General features: G+C 42.7%; 1 protein-coding gene across 16 annotated transcripts in view; it reads right to left on the reverse strand.

Annotated features, from left to right (window-relative positions):
- Window positions 1–323: 323 nt before the first annotated feature.
- FGFR2 (fibroblast growth factor receptor 2) overlaps window positions 324–20,261 on the reverse strand; it is an 80,526-nt gene continuing 60,588 nt past the window's right edge. For 11 of the 16 annotated variants that reach the window (XM_077784721.2, XM_085583725.1, XM_085583726.1 and 8 more), the window contains 9 exons: window positions 16,481–16,631; window positions 13,738–13,859; window positions 12,976–13,086; window positions 12,039–12,229; window positions 8,383–8,505; window positions 7,021–7,091; window positions 5,113–5,250; window positions 4,250–4,355; window positions 324–663 (listed from right to left, as the gene is read on the reverse strand). In XM_077784721.2, the coding sequence (XP_077640847.1) occupies window positions 499–663; window positions 4,250–4,355; window positions 5,113–5,250; window positions 7,021–7,091; window positions 8,383–8,505; window positions 12,039–12,229; window positions 12,976–13,086; window positions 13,738–13,859; window positions 16,481–16,631 (1,178 nt within the window). In that variant the 3' untranslated portion in view covers window positions 324–498. Of the gene's footprint in view, window positions 664–4,249; window positions 4,356–5,112; window positions 5,251–7,020; window positions 7,092–8,382; window positions 8,506–12,038; window positions 12,230–12,975; window positions 13,087–13,737; window positions 13,860–16,480; window positions 16,633–20,261 lie in introns of all 16 variants that reach the window. The other 5 variants (XM_021529293.3, XM_021529288.3, XM_077784724.2 and 2 more) reach the window with 1 other exon arrangement.

Genomic DNA, 20,261 nt, shown 5'->3' on the forward strand with positions numbered 1-20,261 from the left:
TAAATCAATACAAAAAATAATTCATTGTAAATATATATAATATATATTTATACATATTTTTGAATATATTTACATACATCCAGCACCTATATACTGCATTTGTGCTCTGTAAGTGTGTGCCAACATATATTTTCTCCAAATATTACAAAATAAACAAGAAAGGCAGACCCAGAGTTCGCCTCAAGTCCAACTGGTCCATTGTACAAACAAAGTCTGTTGCAGCTCACAGGAAGCCAGAAAATTGATAGCAATGGGTATCTAGACATAGTTCATAAACATTCTTCTTTCTTGGGAACATCTGAAAGCTGCAAGTGATGAGAATCTTTATGTAGGTTCTGACTGCTTTCCTCCAAATTGTTTTTTTTTTCCCCTCTTTCTTCTCTCTTTTTTTATTTTCCGTATTTCCTATGTACAAGCAGAAACATGAAGGTCCTGGAGAAAAGCTTTTGCTTTGCCTGGGGTAGGTAGCTTGATGTTCTTGCCTCTTTGCTCCTCTTTTCATGTTTTCACACTCCCGTTCATGTGCTGGTACTTGGGGAGACAAGGTTCGTAAGGCATCGGGTCGGGAGAGAACACGGAGTCGTCCCCCGAGGAACACGAGCTCCTCGTGTCGGGGTAGCTGGGTGAATACTGTTCCAGAGGTCCACTGAGGTCCAGATACTCCTGTGGCAAGAGGAATAAAACCAGTTTTTAGCCAGTGAAGAGAGCTGGCAATAAAACGTCACCGCTGCGCGGATTTTGGAAGAGAGCGGTTTGAAAGTGGCGCTCGCTTCTGTGGATCAGCTGCCTTCAAAACTGCCTTGTTGCCTAAATACCTCATAAAACAAGGAGCTCGACTAGGGAAAGAAAAAACAAGCCAATAACACGGTATTTTCTGAAGTCCAACATCACCAGCATTAGCTGTGTCAGTGGGAATAAACATGGCAACCACATCAAAAGAGGGCTTTTCACTCGCAATGATAAAAATGAAACTTCATCCTAAATAGAACCATTTTTCTTTAGCACATGGTAGTGATTTGGAGAGGGAAAGACGCTTCCAACTTCGTATGCCTTTGGTCACTTTGAATCCCTGTTTTATATTCTGTGATATTAAATTTGTGTTTCAACATGCAGTGGCATACGTGCAAAAAAGATCTGAAGGAAAAACAAAACCAAATTCACACGATTTGGGTTTTTTTGACACTGCATATTTGTGTCTTGTGCATCCCAGAGTAGCCATGACCAAAGCAGTCATTAAAAAAGGAAATATCATCTGCTGAGTCCAAATTTTGGGTTAAGACTCTTTTGCTAGAAACAACAGTTTTGGCAAGAGAATAAAGTTATTTTTCCCCTTGAAATGTTCCTTCTCTTTCAACTTCTAAAGGCAGCTGCATTCATTTAAATGCAATCTCTTCATTTGCTAAACCACAAGTTATGATCGCACTGACGAGACAAGTCTTCCACCTCAGTCAGTATTTTATGCTGCTGTGCTTAGGTTTGGAGTAATTTAGTCCTCTGGCTAACATTCCTTTTTTAAGTCAGATTCAGTCATTACCATCTTAGAGTTAAAAAATGGTCACCATTTTAAAAGGAGGGTGTGGTATGTTTTAAAATGCTGGAAAATTTAATAGGAACCAAAAGGAGAGAATTTGGATCTATTGATTACTGACTATGTGGCTGCCCAGGCTCTTGAAAAATCCACTAGGGCAATCCTCATACATATTTGTGGATAAGCAAATCAGCCCTATGTGAGCAGAAATAATCAGACAATTTCTAAATAGATAGAAGAATAAAAGATCCCAGTCTTTGAAGAAACAGGGCTTTCCCAGGGGCTATCAGACATGGCTCGTCATATCAGAAAACTTGATGTACCCTAGATATTAATTCAGCATTGAAGACAGGATCCATATCCAGTGTCAATAGCCAGAGTCACACCAAGGGGCACAAGAACCAACACCAGTTTGATTTCTGGTGCTGGGAAAGCACCACAGCCATGAGACTGATTCCTGGTGACTTCTGCTCATGTGGGTCACAGAAACATGGGAATGAGAGTCTTTTGGGGAAAAAAACCCAGCAAGAAAACACATTAAAAACCCAACAAGCGATGATCCAACATGGAAAAGAGCAAGATGTTACTATTTAAGCAGAAATCATTACTCGCACAAAAACAGTAGAAATTATTGGCTGCCCCAGCAAAATGAGTTGTTGGGTAAACCAGACTGAGCCTGGGCCATCAGTGTGATTCTGGGGGGAAAGGGAGAGTGGGGAGAGGAGAAGCAGAAGTGAGGACCTGCACTTCAGGAAGACCACGCAGACTGCACAGAATCAGAGATCTCCAAAGCTGTGGAGGAAAATGGGACACAGACAGTGGAGCTCTCAGGGGACACCGAGATGACGACAAGCGCTCTGGAACATGAAACGTGCTGCGAGGACAAGTGGAATGATTTGCTTTCTATGTCCAGGGTAAATAGGACAAAAGCAATATCTGATGTTGAAAGATTAGAGATTAGGAAAACAAAGCAACAGGCTGTCAAGAGGCGATGCCGAAATACAGCAGTGGAGATGTGCAAGGACAAGTTACATAAACATCTGTCAGGAATGACAAACGTATAGTGGGCCCTGCCATAGGCCCATCAGATGGACTGGATGTGTTCCTAAGCTTTTTCCAGACTTTTTTCCTATGATTCTACTCTAAAGTAATTTACATAACCCTAAAGGCCTTTTCAGGTTAACTTTGAGATCATTCCAGGTCTGTGAGCAGTATGGGGTTGGGAAGGCTCGACGGTTAAACACACGCAAAAAAAGAAAGCAATATCCTTTCCCAGGCTTGGAATTGCAGCCCAGAACCTCCCTCTTGAATTTGCAAACACATATCCAGTCCAAGCCACCCAGCACTCCGCAGTGGCAGCCAGCCCACCTCCAACTGGGCTTGTGAAATCATATATGAATTAGGCAGGAAGAGATGCAGGGAGTACGGGATGAGGCGAACATGGTAACAGGACACAGAGCTCCATCCACGACTCCATAGGGAGAGCATATTCCTTCCATGTCTCTCAGCCAGCCCTGAAGGTGCCACTTTTTAGAGTAAGCCTTAAAAACTGAACCCAGATAAATTTACAGCCGCTACTGAAGCCAAAGAATCTTTTTCAACCAGATCTACTGGGCATAAAAATAATCATAAAAATGATCATAAAAAACACCACCTCTTTACTCAGGTTCTCCTGTCATCTCCTTTGTGAAAAAGCTTTCCAAAAGCTGCTCCACAATCCATTTTTTATTTCTCTGACAATTCTAAAAAATTAGAACATAATGTTGAGGAGCCACACAAGAGTGATTCAAATCTTTTTTTTTTTTTTTCCCTACAAAGAAGCAATAACAAATACAAATGAAATGGTCAAACCCAGTTGTTGCAACTTTCTTGTGTAACTGCTTTTTTCTTTTTTTCTCCTGTTAGACATTTTATTTCTCAGAAGTAATAGAGTTTGTAGAATATTTCTGGGACACCAAGTATTGTCTCTCAAAAAAAATTTCCACCAAAAGAATCAACATTTCCATCACTTGTGATTTTCCTCACAGGTGCATGTGGTTCAGTGATAAGAGGACTGATTCCTGTGTGAATACCCTAATCAGTGTGTTCCTTGCTAACACTAATAATATCTCAGACCTCTGAAAGAACGCTCTTCAAATAAAACCTTCCTGCATTCACATACCCCAACCTGAAGCAGTGCTAGGCAGGACCTTTGGATAATTGGATGGCTGTTTGCACATCCCCCGTGGGTCCTCACTCCCTCCACAGAGAGCTGTTGCAGTGAACCTAATTCACTCTCAGACACATCATCTGAAATCTGCCATTGACGATTTCTCCTCTTCTGACCTACATAGCATGGCTGGGATTCAAACTGAGCCAGCAAATGAGAACCACCACGAGCTCCTCATCCCTCCCTCACGTGCCATTCCTGCTGAAACACAAACACTGCCCCTCAACCTGCCACGTGCCATCCCTCGACACTAACAACATGCAGAGATGCAGAGAGAAATAAACAAAAGCTCCTTAAAGATGTGTTTCTCTTTAGTTACATAATTCCAGGCATAATGGCAGGAGACTGAGGATTTCATAGGATACATAGTTTAGCTGCGTGTAACCTCAGAGGACAATGACAAACAGAATAAGAAGTGAACTTGAGCAGGATTTCATAATTGAATAAATTCCATCTGTCCCCTGAACCATTCTTCCCGACCAGCAGCTTGTGGGGGGAGACAATTCACCTACCTCATTAGTTGTGAGAGTGAGAATCCGATCCAAGTCCTCCACCAACTGTTTGAAAGTGGGTCTGTGAGAAGGCACAGCATGCCAGCAATCTCTCATCATCATATAGCTGGAAGAAACACACATTTGCTTGGCTTAATTAAAATCACACGTCCTCCTCACAAACCTTTTCATGCACAGTCAGTGCTGCCCTTCACAAGGGGAGCAGCGAGCACACACGGCTCTGCTCATGGACCACTGAACCCCCAAACCTGGGCAACACTCCCTGCTCTCAGAGGGGCTTCCTACTCCTGTCTCTCCCTTGCTCAGTGCCTAAATCACCTTTTTGTGGGCCCAATTCTGTGGCCCAGCAACTTCAAAGGTATTAATTTACAATATTTTTTGCATGTCAGGGACTGCAGTGTTTGTGAAGACATTAAAATGCAAAAAAAGAAGTAAATATAGTATTGCAATACCTGAAATCACACTCCCCACACCACCAGGACATATATTTTGTTACGTATAAAAGCAGCCTGATGTACCTCACGTTTGATCAGTGGTATGTGCAACATTTTTGAATTTCCATATTAGTAAGATTAAAATCAAGAAAATATGGGTGTAAAAAACACTGACAGAGACTGGCTTGCAGATGATTTCATCTTTTTCCAATAGGATCACAGCAGGATGCGTAAAGCAGCATCCTCTGCCAAACATTTCCTGAAATCCTTCCCATACCTTTTCCTTACACATCTATACCCTCACAAATATCCCAGATTTTAGAGTCCAGCACTTCTGGAAGTGTTTGATTCAGCTGGGGGTAGCACTAAACCCATGAACTCAGTCCAGCTGTGCCCATCAGCCCTGGGGCAGCAGATCTGGGTCCTTACAGCTCGTTGGTGCAGTTGGCAGGTTTATCCATCCGGTGCCCTTCTTTCAGCAGCTTAAAAAGTTCCTCCACTGGGATTCCTGGGTAGGGAGACCCTCCTAAGGTGAAGATCTCCCACATTAACACACCAAACGACCAACTGCAAATCAAAGAGAAAACTGCATTAGTAGATCTGCCAGGCTGCTGGAAACAGAGCATCCCATCCCTCCCAGAGATGTTTAAACCAGGCTCTGCCCAGGTCTGCCTGCCCAGAACAGGACAGGGATCTGGGAAGTACATCAGCTGTATGGACAGCATTTAGGATGGGGACTGACCCCAGCATGTTCCCAAATACCCTCTTTTCCTCTGTCTGGTGTGCTCTGAGCACCCTGGGGCTATGCCCAGCACTGCATCTTCACAGCTTAATGACTTACAGAGCACTCACAGCTCAGCTGGAGTGCAATTATGTGGCAGGATATTTTGGAAAAAGCAGACTGTTCAAAACAAAAATATTTTGCATCACCCAGCCTTTCTTTTTTTTTTTTTTTTTTTCCTTTTCTTTTGTTGCTAACTTCTGCTAGGAAATGAAGGGGGATAATTTTTAAGCCAGTTTGCCTGCCTCATCCTGCCTGGCTGGCAAGCTGGGGCTCTGTGGCAGCAGCTCTGCCAGGTGAGCACCAGCACAGAGCCTGCACTGGCTCCCCAGCTCCTCTGCAGCTCCCCCAGCTCTGCAGTACCTTATTTTAGTAAACTGTTTGCACAAACTTACAATAATATTATCTTTAGCCATCTTCAAAGCCACCATGGGGCCAATAGTCTCCAAGTCCCAGCACTGAAATCCTCATGCTCCCTGGCTGCTGAGGAGCTCAGGCTGACTCTCAGCCCCAAGCCAGCAAAGTGGTTTACTTCACATTCACTTAAATATTTTGCCAAGATGTTATTTTAAAACACAAGTTTGATCCACCCTTAACCTGTGTATTTCGTTTCCTTCTTAAATTATGTAGAGATTGCAGGAAACTCCTCAGTAAATGATTTTTTTAAGGAGAGAGCATAAAATCCTTAAGATTTTCTTATGGAAACTGCACCCAGGTTAAAGAAAGAGGAAGTACTTCTTATTTTCTCTATCCTGCCCTTTTCCTTTTTAACTCTGCACTGACTTGCATAACCTTTTGTACCTCTGCTGGGAAGCATCCAGCCCTTTACAGTTAATAGCTTTTCTTGGAGAAATAAAAAACAGGATCTTCATCTGCATTGCATAATACACATCTACTTCAAGCACAACACACACAGAACTGTAATAAGAAGCAGAATAAACCCTGAGCAGTTGCATCAGCCAGTGGCTCTGTGCACACATTAACAGATTTTTGAAGTGTCAGAGTCCAATGATTTCCTATTACATGTGAAGTACTGCTGGGAAGCACTTCTGAAAATCAGAGAAAACTTTTCCAGCATACCCAGCCTACGTTTATTGCACCGAATATAAGCACAAATTTTTAGAAGAAGTCTTCAGGAACTTTCTTTTTTTTTCATTCTTTTCTCTCTCTCTCCTTTCATTTTTTTAAACCTGAAGGAAGTCCAGAGTATGTCAAAAGGCAAGCAAATTAGATAGACTCTTTGTAGCTGCACATCCGTAAATAAGTTCAAGGGGGGAACTTCCGCAGTGACAGAAGGAGGTTAGCATTTTCCACCTTTCATGTGCTTTGAAGCTGGGCAGATTAGTAACAGAGCACTGGTTAGCAGTCTACCATAAAATCCTCACTTTCTAAGGGCAAGTCCTGTTCCATCTATTAATATGTGAAACTGAATGAACACGCTTAAAGGTAAAGGACAACAGCAAAACACATAAGAAATACCCCAAATTTTAACAAACACAAAGCAAAACAACCTCCCCTTCCCACCCCCAAAACCCCATTGAAATCAGGCCACTTACACATCACTTTGATGTGTGTAGACTCTGTCAAACAGAGCTTCTGGAGCCATCCACTTTACTGGAAGCCGTCCCTGTGAGTTTGGAGGGGAAGAGAAATTAAAATGGCAACAATTTACAGGATGATTTCTCTAAGAGCTGTCTGCTAAAGAAACTAGCATATCATTTACCTTAAGCATTTTCTGTGAGAGAACAGTAAGATGGGCTAAAGTACAGAGACTGTTATAAAAAATGGGTATAAGCATTGAAGATAAAATTAAAAGCATTGAGAGTTCCCAAAAATTTCCCAGAGTGCTTGCTAGGAGAATGATAGGATAAGCAGATCAAAATCAGAAGTATCATTCTGCTATGGCTCTTTAAAGACAAAAAACCCCACGATTAATAAAATTCTGAAAAACAGGCCTGCCTGAAAAAACAAATTGATTACTAAACCCAAGAATTTTGTTTTCCTGTCCCTTTTGCAGTGACCCAAGGCTCACAGTCAGAGCTGCCTGTTGCTTTGCAGACACAGAGCTGGGAATTGCACTGAGTCTGAAATGAAGGTTCAACCCTCTCCAACCCTGCTCTACATGGTGGTTCTGGCTTTTGGAAATAGGCAGATGTTACCATTAAAATGCCACTAATCACTTAGTGATTTTCATAAATAAGCCACTTAACATGATTGTTAATAAGAAGTCATGTTTATAGAAAGCAAATCCGTAGAACTCAATGGGTTCTACAGAGTTCCCATCAAAACCCAAGTGCAGCTCAACAGGACCTTGAGAGAATCCCTGAGGAGGTGTAAGGAGCTCAAACCAGGTACCAGTGCTACATCCCAAATCTTTTATCTTCTTGATTTGGTACAGGCTAAGCAGCAAAACAGTGACAGTGTAGGGAGTACAGATAAATTTTCTCTATCTCTAGCCCCATTTTGAGATCACCACAATCTGTCCCTAGCAAGTTAAGTACAGGCACAGGCAGAAGGCTGAGTGTGACATCACCACAAGTAAACAGAATTTTTATTGTGGTTGTTGCTGGCATTGTTTGTATTCCAAGATCCTAGGCTGGGTGCTAAGCCAGCTGGGATCAGCAGGAATTTTTCCACTTATTACAACTGACTGGAGTCAGGGACACAATAAAAAAAAAAAATTCTCGTGCTTTAGCATTTCTTATCCTCCAAAACACAGCCTCTTTGCTTATCTTTTTAACCAACTATCCCTGCTGTAAGAGGAGACAGAAATGCTCATGTCCTTGATCCCTGCTTTTTTGTCTGGGATGAAAAGTGAGTCTGCTGTGCAAGAAGCCCATTAAGGTTACAACCATAGTCCTGAAATGAATCACTGAAAGAAATGCTTGTTTCCAGAGATTAGAAAACCATCCACTTACATTAGTAGTCTTTTTATAATAATCTATATTGTTGATGTCTCTGGCTAAACCAAAGTCTGCTATTTTCATGACATTGTTCTCTGTTACCAAAACATTTCTTGCAGCCAAGTCTCGATGGATGCACTGGAAACAAAAAAAAGAAGAAAAAAACAGCCCAGTGAAATAAACTGCAGCAAATGTAGAAGTGCCTCTACACCACAACTAATTGTCCTTTATAGATTTTAACCTAAATAACCAGGTGGGAAACCCACACATTCACTACAAACCTGTGAAATATGATTTCCTTAATTATTGCAATTCATCCCCTCAGCTGGTGTTTCCAAGCTGAACAAAGGCCCTTAGAAAGTCCTGGTCTGTTTAAATCTTATATTTTTGCTAAGGCTGAAAGCTGGGTGGTGACCCAAGTTGTGCCAAGCATTGTGTGATCCACTCTCCTTTACATGTGCCCAGGAACAGATACAGCAGTTTCATCAGAAATACTGTTAATGAACATTTTTATTGTGTGGCTTCTCTTAAATTATACTGTCTCACCAGAGATAAAACCTGACAGCCAGTCTGAATCAGTGCAACTCTTTTTAATAGTAAAGATATTAATATAATTGTCAGCAGGATGTCTAGGGTGTATATAATTACTTCAACCACAAGACTATAAAAATGCAATTATGAAAAGGAAAACTAAAAAAAAAAAACCCCAAACAATCAGGGTTTGAGTGTTTGATTTTAAGACAGTTTTGATACTGAAACTAAACCTATTGCCTCCAGAGAGATGTTTCCTTCAGGTCAGCATTATCCTGACACTGAAGGGACTCTGACTGCTCTGGGTATTATCCCTGTGTCCAAGCAGCTTTATTAGGGTTGATACAAGGTGGCAGTGAGGGCATGGTAAAAAACATTGCAACTTTGGATCCCAGCAGGACATTTTATTTATTTTCAACTTAAATATATTTCTTTTCCCTCCTCAATTTTAGATAACTCTTGACATTGCATGTTTTATTTCAGTATGTGCAGAGAAACACTACAAAAAGCTATACAACAACCAGGTTTTTTTCTTGCTCTTTAACTTGCCCCAGCAAACTGCTGACATCTCTTATCCCACATGGGTAAAATGAAGTTTTTGCTCCTCACTGGGTCAGACATGGGGAACTCCCAGGAAAAACCTGCTCCAGCAATGCCCTCATGAGCACAGGACCAGCCAGCAGTGCATGATTTCAGCATCCCATCAGTCCTCCAGCCCAGCATCAGCAATGCTGTGGTGGCAGAAACAACATGGGCCAAGCTTCCTACTTTTAAAATCATCCATCCAACACTGGAAATGGGAAACTGTTTCTAAGTACAACTGCTTGTAAGGCAAAAACTCCTGGTGAGGCAAAGGGGTAGGTGAACAAACATCACCTTCACCATTTTCTTTATTGAAGTCTCAGCGAGCCCCTTATTGGATTGAAATGACAAGAACATTGCCCTTCTCACAGCTCATGATGGGAATACCATGGGGAGAGCAGCTCTTTATTATTCCAGCTCAGTAAATGGATCCCCAAGTGTGAGAACCCCAGGCTTGGTTCAGGGGTCTTGTGTGGTGGAAAAGTCTCTCCTCCAACCCTGCTTCCAAAGAAAAACTCCGCAGGCTTTAGCTGTTCAGTCTCAAGGCATTTTATTGTGAGTTATCTAAAAGCTTTTCTTCTTGAGCTGCTGTGGTTTGCTCAGAGCTCAGGCAGAGGCACACACACACCCTGACATCCTCTCTGACCCCGACTGCTTCTTCTCTCCCCACCCAGGGCTGCTGCTGTCTTTTATATGGGACATTACATGTGACATGGTTACAGTTTTTCCCCAATACCTATTACCTATATTAAATGGTGCTTTTCTACTCTAAACCAATCTGTGAGTGCCAACAACACCAAGAACATGGAGGCAAGGAAGAAGAAGGAGTAAGAACAGGATCAGCCCACTTTCCTCCATCTTAGAACTTCTGACCCCCATGTACAAAGTAAAAACCCCCCTTGTACACAAGTGCTAAAACCCCCCTGTACAATACTAAAAAATTTTCCCCTCTGTTTTGTAACTACTTTTACTATACTATCTAACCCTTTGTGACTGCATGTTCCACCTCCAAAGTTGGTAACTCATTCCATGGCTCAAACCCAAAATCACAGCTGTTTGCAGCTGCCTGTCAGGGTCTAAAATGCCTCTGACCAAGGCCTGGACCCTCTAAAAATGTCTGAAAGACATTTTGAGTTCCAACACCTAAGGGGAGAATAGTGGGTAAAATACAAACACAAGTGGTAGGATATCTGGAGCACAGCACTCTGTGCTGCCCCTGCTCTCCCTCTGCCTTGGGCAATGCCTCTCAATCTGTCCAGCTCAGCACAGCACCAGTCAAGTGCTTTTGCAAACAAAAAAGGCTGCACTGGCTCGTGGGAGTGTCCTACAGCAGCACTTCAGAGCTCCTCAGGAGGACACTTGCTCTCAAGATGGCCAGTGAAAAGATTTGTGTTTTCCTTTCACATCAGCTCTGTTTTCTTGGGATGTGGCTCACTGCCAGGCAGGAGTTGTAATAATTTCAGAAAGTGATATCCTGAGGTGTGTCACCTAATCAATACCCCTGCTTTAGTCCATTAGAAGAGTTGTGCCTTGCTGTCACGCACGTCACCCTGCTGCACTAATTTACTGTTTCAAAACAAAAAGGATAAAAGCAAAATTAAACCTGGACTCCCTCTCTTCCCCAACCTCTACAAGTGCAGAAAAAACAATAACAAAATTATGACTCCACACAACAGGAATGGAGGCTTACACTCAGTCCTGGTCTTTGGTTAAAAACAGCTCCATACTTGGGAGTGGACATGACTGGAAATCAGTATAAATCCCACTAACCACTCCACACCCTGCAGGAAGTACTTATCATTGCTATCTGCTGCTCTGGTTTAGCCTTTGGGTCCAAACATCACCCAGGGTATCCAGGATTGCTCGTCCACTAAGCCACAGTATGTTTACAGAGTTAGTTATACAGGGCTATTTAAGGTTTTATAGCTATGATTTAATCAAAATGCTGGTTAAAAAGAAATGTTTGAAGATGGGTTTTAGAAATAAGTGTCTGGAGACATGACAGGATAAATAAATTCTTTCAACCAGCTCACTCTCCTGAAAACACCAGTTTACAGTAAAGTGTATAATTCAAGTGACTAATACACTCCACTTATTTTTGCCTCTTCTGCCCACTATTTTTGCCCTGCTGTCTTGGGTCTTCTCAACCCTGCCTGTTGTTATTCTGCAAGTCCTTTCAGCCACTGAAATAATTTGTTTTACACCACGATGTGAAAGGATTTGGTTGGTTTGACTGGAAACAGAAGGCAAACAGAGCCTGCTTCCTCATGGGTGGAGTGATGTGACTTGTGTAATCCAGTGACCACCTGTGCTCCTGGATTCAAACTGCAGGTATGTGCACAGTGTTTACTTTAAATGACCCACTCCGGGCCTCATTTCAGCAATGCTGCTAAACAAAGGTGAAAAACCTTTAAGTGCATGAATTCTCCCACTGATCTGCAGGGGTGTGGATTACACAACCTCTTTGAGGCAGCTCCTTCTCCCAGCAAACTCCTGAGCGCGAATGAGACGAGGACAAAATCAAACCGAGGGAAAAAAAAGCTCTGAGTTCCACCTACTTTTTGGGAAGCCAGGTACTCCATGCCTCGTGCCAGCTGGTAGGTGCAGGAGACCAGGTCCTTGAATGTCATCTGCTCCTCGGGCACCCTGTTGATGTCGAAGGAGTACTCCATGCCGGGCGGGCGGCGCGCTCGCAGGTACTCCCGCAGGTTCCCCTTGGAAGCATATTCCACTATCACATACAAAGGACCTTGGGATGAAAACCATGGCAAAAGCAGGGTCAGGTCCCAGGGTAAAATGGGTTTTGTGTAAAAAAAAAAAGCTTTTAGTGAGCCCTAATAAATGAACTGAATCAATGAAATGGGAAAATGGCAAGCACCGCTTTAAAAAATAAAAATAAAAGGTCTGGATATGGGGAAGTGATTGCCCAAAGCTCCACAGCAGGAGTGGCAGAGCCACAATTAGTGCCTTAAAGTACCTAAACCCTGCCCCAGTGCCTGCTCCTTTCAGACCTCACCAAGTACTGAAAAACAAATCTTTTCAATCCAAAAATAGCCTGAGATTGACAACAAAGGGGAAGTGTTTCTCCATATATTTTTTTTAATTTCAAGAGCGTTATACCATTCTGTATCACTTTATATGATAATTCACCTTTCCAGGAGTGAAAGTACACATTTCAAATTTGTGGGGTGCAAGTTCTCCTAAAGCAGGGCTGAAAATTCATAACAGCAGACATGGGTAAAGGCCCTGTTAAAGGTCATTTGTTCCTTACAGCAAAGGATTAGAGAGTTTTCATATGATATAGGACCCTTTCTCATATTAAGGCCGCAACTATAATGAGAAACAGAAGTTAAAATATTGCTGTTAAGCTAAAGAAATACCTAAAAATCCTATCACGGCATGACTGCTTCCTTAAAACCTCTTGAAAAATTATGATTAATGAGACTTTCACAGACCTGTTGGAAAGTCCTGGTTTACTTTCTTTTCTCTACTCACCGTCCTGGGTACAGGCTCCAAGAAGATTGATGATATTTTTATGCTTCCCAATCATCTTCATCATCTCCATCTCTGACACCAAATCAGACAGGTCTTTTTCTGTGGCATCATCTGTAGAAGGCACAGGTTCAGTTCATATATTTTAGTGTGCCAGCCTCAGCTTCAGTAAGTCTCATTAGTTGGTGTAAAATATGTGTGGCTCAAAATGCAGAATGTGGGATTTGTTTTCCAGTTTACAATGCACATTATATACTATGGCCTGCCAAAAAATAGTCTCAGCCTCTTTGGTGGACTGACCAACTCTTCAGTATTATTATGTAAAGTGGCAGCACAGCAAGACCAGGCATAAAAAAGCACAGCAAGACCAGACATAAAGAAGCTGTCCTTAGCTATCAAACCTCCAATAACACTGCCTTTCTCGCAAAATAACCTTACAATTAAATTCAAAATAAATTGGTACCAACCACCTGGACCGAATGGGCTCAGATGTACACAAGGATAGCCTCTGACATGAAATAAACTGAAAGCAGAGAGACCCACACAATGCTAATACATCTCCTGGCTCCCAAATAGTCACTGCTCAAGATAAACAGGCTGTCAAGGGTGCAGATTTACACCCCACACCGCTGAAGGCTGAGGTCAGCTATGTGCTCTTTGACCCACCCCACAACGATGACAGAGTTCAGATGCTACAAAAGAAAATTCTCTGGCTGAGAGCTGCCACACTGCCCATTCTGACCCCTAATCACCCAATTTTCTTACCTTTCAACATCTTCACTGCCACGGTCACTGCTTCTTTCGGCCTGTCTTTGTCAATCCCCACCGCTTCAGCCATGACCACTTGGCCAAAGCAACCTTCTCCCAAGGGTTTGCCCAGCGTCAGCCTGGAGGTGCAAACAGCAGATTAACACACAGCATCTGCTGAAGGGGTGCAGCCAGTGAAATTCCAGGGCTAAATATAAAAACCTTTCAACTAAAAGCCTTTCAACAACTTGCTGCAGCATGAGGAGTTTATCATATGGAACCAATAAGGGCCTGGGTGCGCGTCAGGTTGGAGTGAGCATCTCAGAGAGGCTCATCAGTCACTAAAACCAGATTTTAAGCTCTCCTCAAGGCTGCACTTGGTGGCTCGTGGGGAGATGCAGAGTGGAGGGGCAGAGCTTTGAAAGAGCATCATCAGAGCGTGGCTGGAATTGGGGAGCAGCCAGCAACAGGCCAGCATGTCCTGTCACTGTGACATGGCTGGTCATCTTTGTTTCCACACTGACTGCAAGGAGGTGAGAGTCAAGTTTCAGCCACAGAGGGTCCTGCACAGGGGCTCTTTCTTGGCTGCAAGGCTCTTTGCAGCCACAAGAGTCTTGGCTGAGAGGACCAGAAGGAGCCTCCTGCCCACAGAGCCCAGGCTCTGCTCAGAGAGGGGAGGCAGAGATTGGGAAAAATAAACTCGGTTGTAATCACAGCACCAACATCAAACCCTTCTAAAAGGAGCAGTCACTAAGTGGGCTCTGCAGAATGAATTTTGTTGAGCATGTTCCTGTTTGCAAAACCTGCTTATATCTAACAGACAGACACAGAGATGTCGATCTCAGCTTCACGGGGAGAAAGAGAAGAAATAAAAAAGAAACGTGAAAGCCTCTGGTCAAAATCTTTTTGATTGCAGCCTAAGTGCTTAAGGGGCAGAGCCAGCCTCCTTTACTTGCAGAGAATACCTTTTGACATTCAGCAGCAGTGCTGTGGCAGGAATCAGGAGGATGCCCAGTGAGTGTGATGCTGATAATGTTATCCAGCATAGGGGCCAGATTCAGACAAGCATTTTTAGAAACAAATTCTTAAGGACTTGACTTTCCGTGGTCAACAGGAGGATTTCACAGATATCACAGATGTAGGGACTCATTCTTAAAAGCATGGGCACCTGTCTTCCACCATGAAGTACAGGGAGAGGCTGTCATGCCATCAGCAGCAGTGTTAGATGAGGGATAAGTGATTTCAAACCCTGCTTTTCTGCTTGGGCACGGACAGAAGTGAGGTGGCTCCTCCCAAGGGCAGCCAGCTCACTCTGTGACATGTGGGCTCTGGCTTGGTGAGAATTCCTCGAGCTGTTTTGGATTGGTTTCTAAAGCAAATGCAAGTTTTAAAAAGGTGCAAAGACCGAAGGGCAGCATATGCTATGCTGAGGTCACCCTACATTTTCTCCAGAACTAAAACTGAATTTAGGGTCTTGGCAGAGAACAAACATTTGCATTGGAAACTGGTTAATTTATGTGTTATTGCCCTGCTAGGACCAAAGTAACAAACCCCTCATTGTGTGCCTGCTGCCCCCCAGCCTCATAAACTGCCTCTAAATAGCCTCCTTTCATTGCAAATCTGCTCCACCTACATTTGTGCTGAACACTGGGTTTAAATGTTTAGCAACTCTAAAATTTTCCGCATTTAGTGGATCCCCCCAGGGCATGGGCTGACAGGAGCACATATACAGGCCCCCACTGTTGACCAGAATGCTGCAGGTGGCAATTACAGACTTTTACTCTTGTTTTCAGCTAAACCAATCAAATAATTTCCACAACAGTGATCAGAAAGCTCAAAACTACAGTTTGTCTATTCAAAAGTTACAACCCCGAACTTCCAAAGAGAACTGTCCATGATAAAAAGTGTCCATGATAAAAAGGGCTTCTTAAAGCTAGCACTAATTCTGATAAATAATCATGGTTCTGTCTTAACATTATCTCTCTTTTGCATGTCTTTTTTTATATTAAGCTTTGCAGTTGCAGTTTTAATTAGATTATCCAAAAGCTCATTTTGAATGTTAGTCAACAGACTTTGGAGAAAATATTATGTAGCCACGTGAATTTGAATATATCAAAATTTAGTATGCTCTGCTTGAAACCCAACACTCTCGAGCCATGGAAATTGCACATACCTGCACCAACGTGCAAAATGTTCCCCTAAATTAAAAAAATCATCTCATTAATGCATGTCAATACAAACTCAACACCAAATCCTATCCAGAGACGTCAAAGAAAGAAAAGATTGTCCAATAGCATAATTCAGACTTTCTCTGTCTCCTACATATTATATTACATGTTTTTTTAAATATTAGCCAATTAGTGAGTTGACTAAGAAACATGGTTTAATGTTCAGAGGTGCTGCTTGGGGAAATCACCACTGCCTTTCAGCAGTGCTTGCATGTGGATATTTTTCCCAGTCTAGATCACACCGAGTTTTCCAAACTCACTTCCTACCAGAGGAGCTACATTTCAGCAGAGCATCTGAAAACCTGCAAGAAATCTGAAAATATAATCGAGGCTGCAGGCAGAAGAAATTCAGTTTCTATTTAACCAAACTGATTTCAGACAATTGAATTGAATCTCGATCTTCAGAGCAGCTTCAGGTAACTGAGATTTTTCTTTAAGCCAGAGAAACCCCGGGAGACATGAGGAGATGCTTCCACCTGCCATGCTGGCATTCAGACAGGCAGAAACTATGTCAGAGGGAGCAAGCCACGTACTTATCTCTTGGGAACTCCCACTTGGGGTCTTCTGGCAGCTCATACTCCGAGACTCCTGCCAGCATGGGGGCATCAGCGGCGGAGGAGAGGCGGGTGGTGATCCTCACCAGAGGCGTGTTGGAGTTCATGGAGGAGCTCGAGTCGGCCGACACCTGTGGTTGCAATGCAAGATGCAACAAGGGGAAAAAAAAAAAAAAAGATGGAGATGTAATCTTGGCCCAAAATCTGAAAACCACCAGCACCTGATACCAAGCCAGCTCAGAACCATGGTGGTAGGAAATGGCTGAATCTACAGTCCTGATCCTAGAGCTCTCTTCTCACATTTTGCCTTCTCTGTAAGCACAATACTGGCTCTAAAGGCTGCCAATACAGTCTGTCCCACAAATCAAAAACCATGTAAGTTTTAAATTTATTCCCTCAGAAGGTGTTTTTATCATATTAAACTTTTTTAATAAACTGGCAGTATTTACATCACTAGCCTCAGATACCCAAGTAAGCAGCTTATACCACAAGCAGAGGTGACCAATAACTTCTCTTTTTCCACTCCTAGTTGTCCATGTCACCGCGTTTTCTCCCAAATCAGCACACCCAGATGGGGCTCCATCTCTTCTCCCAAGGAAAAGCAATAGCACAAGAGTCAATGGCCTCCAGGGGAGGTTTGGACTGGATATTAAGAACAGCTCCTTCAATGGATGGACTGTCAGGCTGCCCAGGGCAGTGGTGGAGTCACCAACCTCAGAGGGATTTAAAATATGCATAGATGTGGCACGTGGGACATGGTTTAGTGGTGGTCTTGGCAGTGCTTACATTTGGACTCAACAATCTTGAAGGTCTTTTCCAGTCTATATGATTCTATTACTTTCGATTTTCCAAGTCTCCAATACTGAAAGCATCAAAAAGCTATCACAACACTTCAGTTTTCAATTAACTACATTCTTAGCTAAAGACTCTACAGGAAATGTGGGGAAGAGGTACTAAAAATAACTCCGTTTTGAAACTCTGGAGCGTGATTTCTCATCAGCCCTGACATCTTCCTTAGAGAACCAAAAGTACTGATTGATAAATGCTTTGAGAAAAAAGAGGCTGCTGCTCCACCCGTGTAGCAAAATTTGGTTTGGTGTGGGATCTTCTATAAGGCTCTTTCCTCAAGCCTGCAAGCAGCAGCCTGACATCTGCTGACCTCGGAGCTTCAAGTGAATACTAACACAAAATAGAAATGCTTGTAGAAAAAACAGAAATGAATTGCCAGTCTTCCCCTCCCGAGTGTGAATCCTCCTTCTCTCTTCACGCCACGATCGCGTTCTTGGCAATCCAAAATCCGGCAGCCAGGCTGGGATGAAGGATGCCACAAAGCCATCACTGGCACCCATCCTCACACCAGGCAGCAGGAGGTTCTTCTCTTGGACCCACTGGAAGCCTGGAGCACCAGAGCACCCACACCCTCATCACCTGGATGAGATCAACTTTGCCAGCAGGTTTATTTATGTAAAATGTCACCAGGTTGCAGCTTTGTTGTGCAGGTCTTAGATTAAAAAAGGCATCTTTCTAAACCCAGCTGTTAAGAGTGGAAAGAGGTTTCGCAAGGAAGAAAATATTAAGGGTTGTTATCAAAAAATTAATCTTGGTAACCAGATTTGCAGCTGACAGACCTTTCCTGATATCAGAAACAGCTCCTGCCCACAAGATGTGGCCATGGGAAGAGAGAGTGAAGCTGCACAAACACAAGGCCACCATTCAAAAAAGAAAGGTGGACTGCTTCTGCCTCATTCACCCCACCATCATGAATGCTAATATTTACTTTCAGCAAATATAAGTACCTGGCACATTCCTCTAGGAAAATAAATCCAGTGACCACTTGGGATACAAACAGAAAAGCAGTATTAAGGCAGACTATGGAGCTGTAAATAAATCAGTGAGTGAATACTGAATGGAGTCCTGAGAGAGAGAGGTGCTGCCATGGCCAGCCTGCAGAAGGGAACTCACCTGCTGGACCAGCAAGAGAACTAGAGCTGGAATCTGATCTCTGATCAGCTTTTTTCTTTTTTTCTTTCTCATTTTCATTATTTCACTACAGTTTGAAAATGATGCTTCATGAAACGAACCAGTTCAGCAGCAAGAAATGTGCAAATCTCCAGTGTGGCAGCTCCTCTGCCCCCAACCCTACTTTCCTGAATTCCACTTTTCTGTTCTTTCTGGCTTCCATTTTTTCATCTCTCACCACAAAACTATCAATACTCTATGAGCACTTCCTCCATATTTCCAAAACCTACTTACTATTCTCCAGTCATTCTACCAAGATTTTTATTCAAGTCTTGACTATTACATTTTTTATTAATTTACATTTCCTTTTTTTCTGTGCTTGTCTTTGCCATTACAGCTATTATTTTCAAGGGACAGAAAGGCATAGAAGTGAACCTACAAAATTTAGATACCTTAGGTATCAAAAATGGTCCAGAATTCTGGATTCTGGGGTCTTGTTTTTTGGTTTTGGTTTTCATTTCATGAATACAATCATTGTACTGGACACTGTCTGGATCTCTTCCAGAGTTTCATCTTTTCACTAGTTTTTACACTCACCATTCAGCAGCTTTAGCATGGTTAAAGCCTATAAATATAAACTTGCAATAAACTGAAATAATCCAGTGATGCGCTTTAAACACAGAGCTTAAATAGCAATAATGTATAGAAAAAAAGCAGATTAAAGGCTCTGCCAGTTTCCCTTTTAACACTACTCCACGTGTTTACTTCACAGCAGAACTGTGTGATGGGCCAGAGGTACTGGAGGTAACCAAGGTGCATTAATGTGGATAGGAATGATGAGAAATCCAGAGGAGCTGCTCCGTGTCTGGGAGAAGACAAATGGACTGTACTCCCAGGGAATATTCACCTGATTGATTAACTGGAGCGCTACAAGGAGTTACAGGAGCTCAAGGGCTATAAAAATCTGCTCCAGAAAAGATGAAGCCAACCCAGCCTGGCCTGTGGTTGGGGGGATTTTCTGTTTTGAAATGGCCTCTCACCTTTCCTGCAATAAGAAAGAATTAACCTTTGATCTCCTCCCTCGAGCATTTTTTTTTTTTCACTGCCTTAGAGCACACTATAAAAGACAGGAAAATCCTACCTATTCCAAGGTCAGTAGACATGGTCAGCTTTAATCTACATTTAAGTGGCAGCTTTCTGTATGCTTTTTACTTTTTTCCAGCTCTGTTCTCCAGCTCCTCACCATGCAGTTTCACCTGACACAGGTGAATTAAACATCTTGGGGGCCCACTCAGTGTGCTGACACCCTGTTTTAAGTGATGACACTGCACCAGGGAGGTGTTTAATTTCTTAATTAAAGAAAGAAAGGTGAAAGTCAGCTTGAGTTGAGCAGAGCACTGAAAGAAGCATTATGGTAGATGTTAACCTCAAAAGGAAGGCAGAGCTCCACCAGAAAATATTCCTGTGTGCTTCCTTTGTGCTTTTAGCAGGCCAGAAGTGAGAACAGCACCAGCCTCAGACAGACCTTTAGCTCCAAATCTGCACTGGGGAAGGAGAAAAGCCCACTGCACCCAACCCTCACCCATCAATGCATGATTATATTTTAACAATGCATGATTATATTATATTTTAACTTCATCTTCTTCCCCTGACCAACACACTGTGCTTAATCAGCTCTCAGTGAATGCTCTACAAGCATTTCCAAGCAGCAGAGCGTTTAAAACAAACAAATCTTAGCTGGAATCTTTAAATGCCATGTGGCAAAATCAGCTGCAGAGCAGTGTGTAATTGTCTGTAATTG

Source organism: Lonchura striata, chromosome 6 (genome assembly GCF_050655825.1).
Source record: "Lonchura striata isolate lonStrDom1 chromosome 6, ASM5065582v1, whole genome shotgun sequence".
Classification (NCBI taxonomy): Eukaryota; Metazoa; Chordata; class Aves; order Passeriformes; family Estrildidae; genus Lonchura; species Lonchura striata.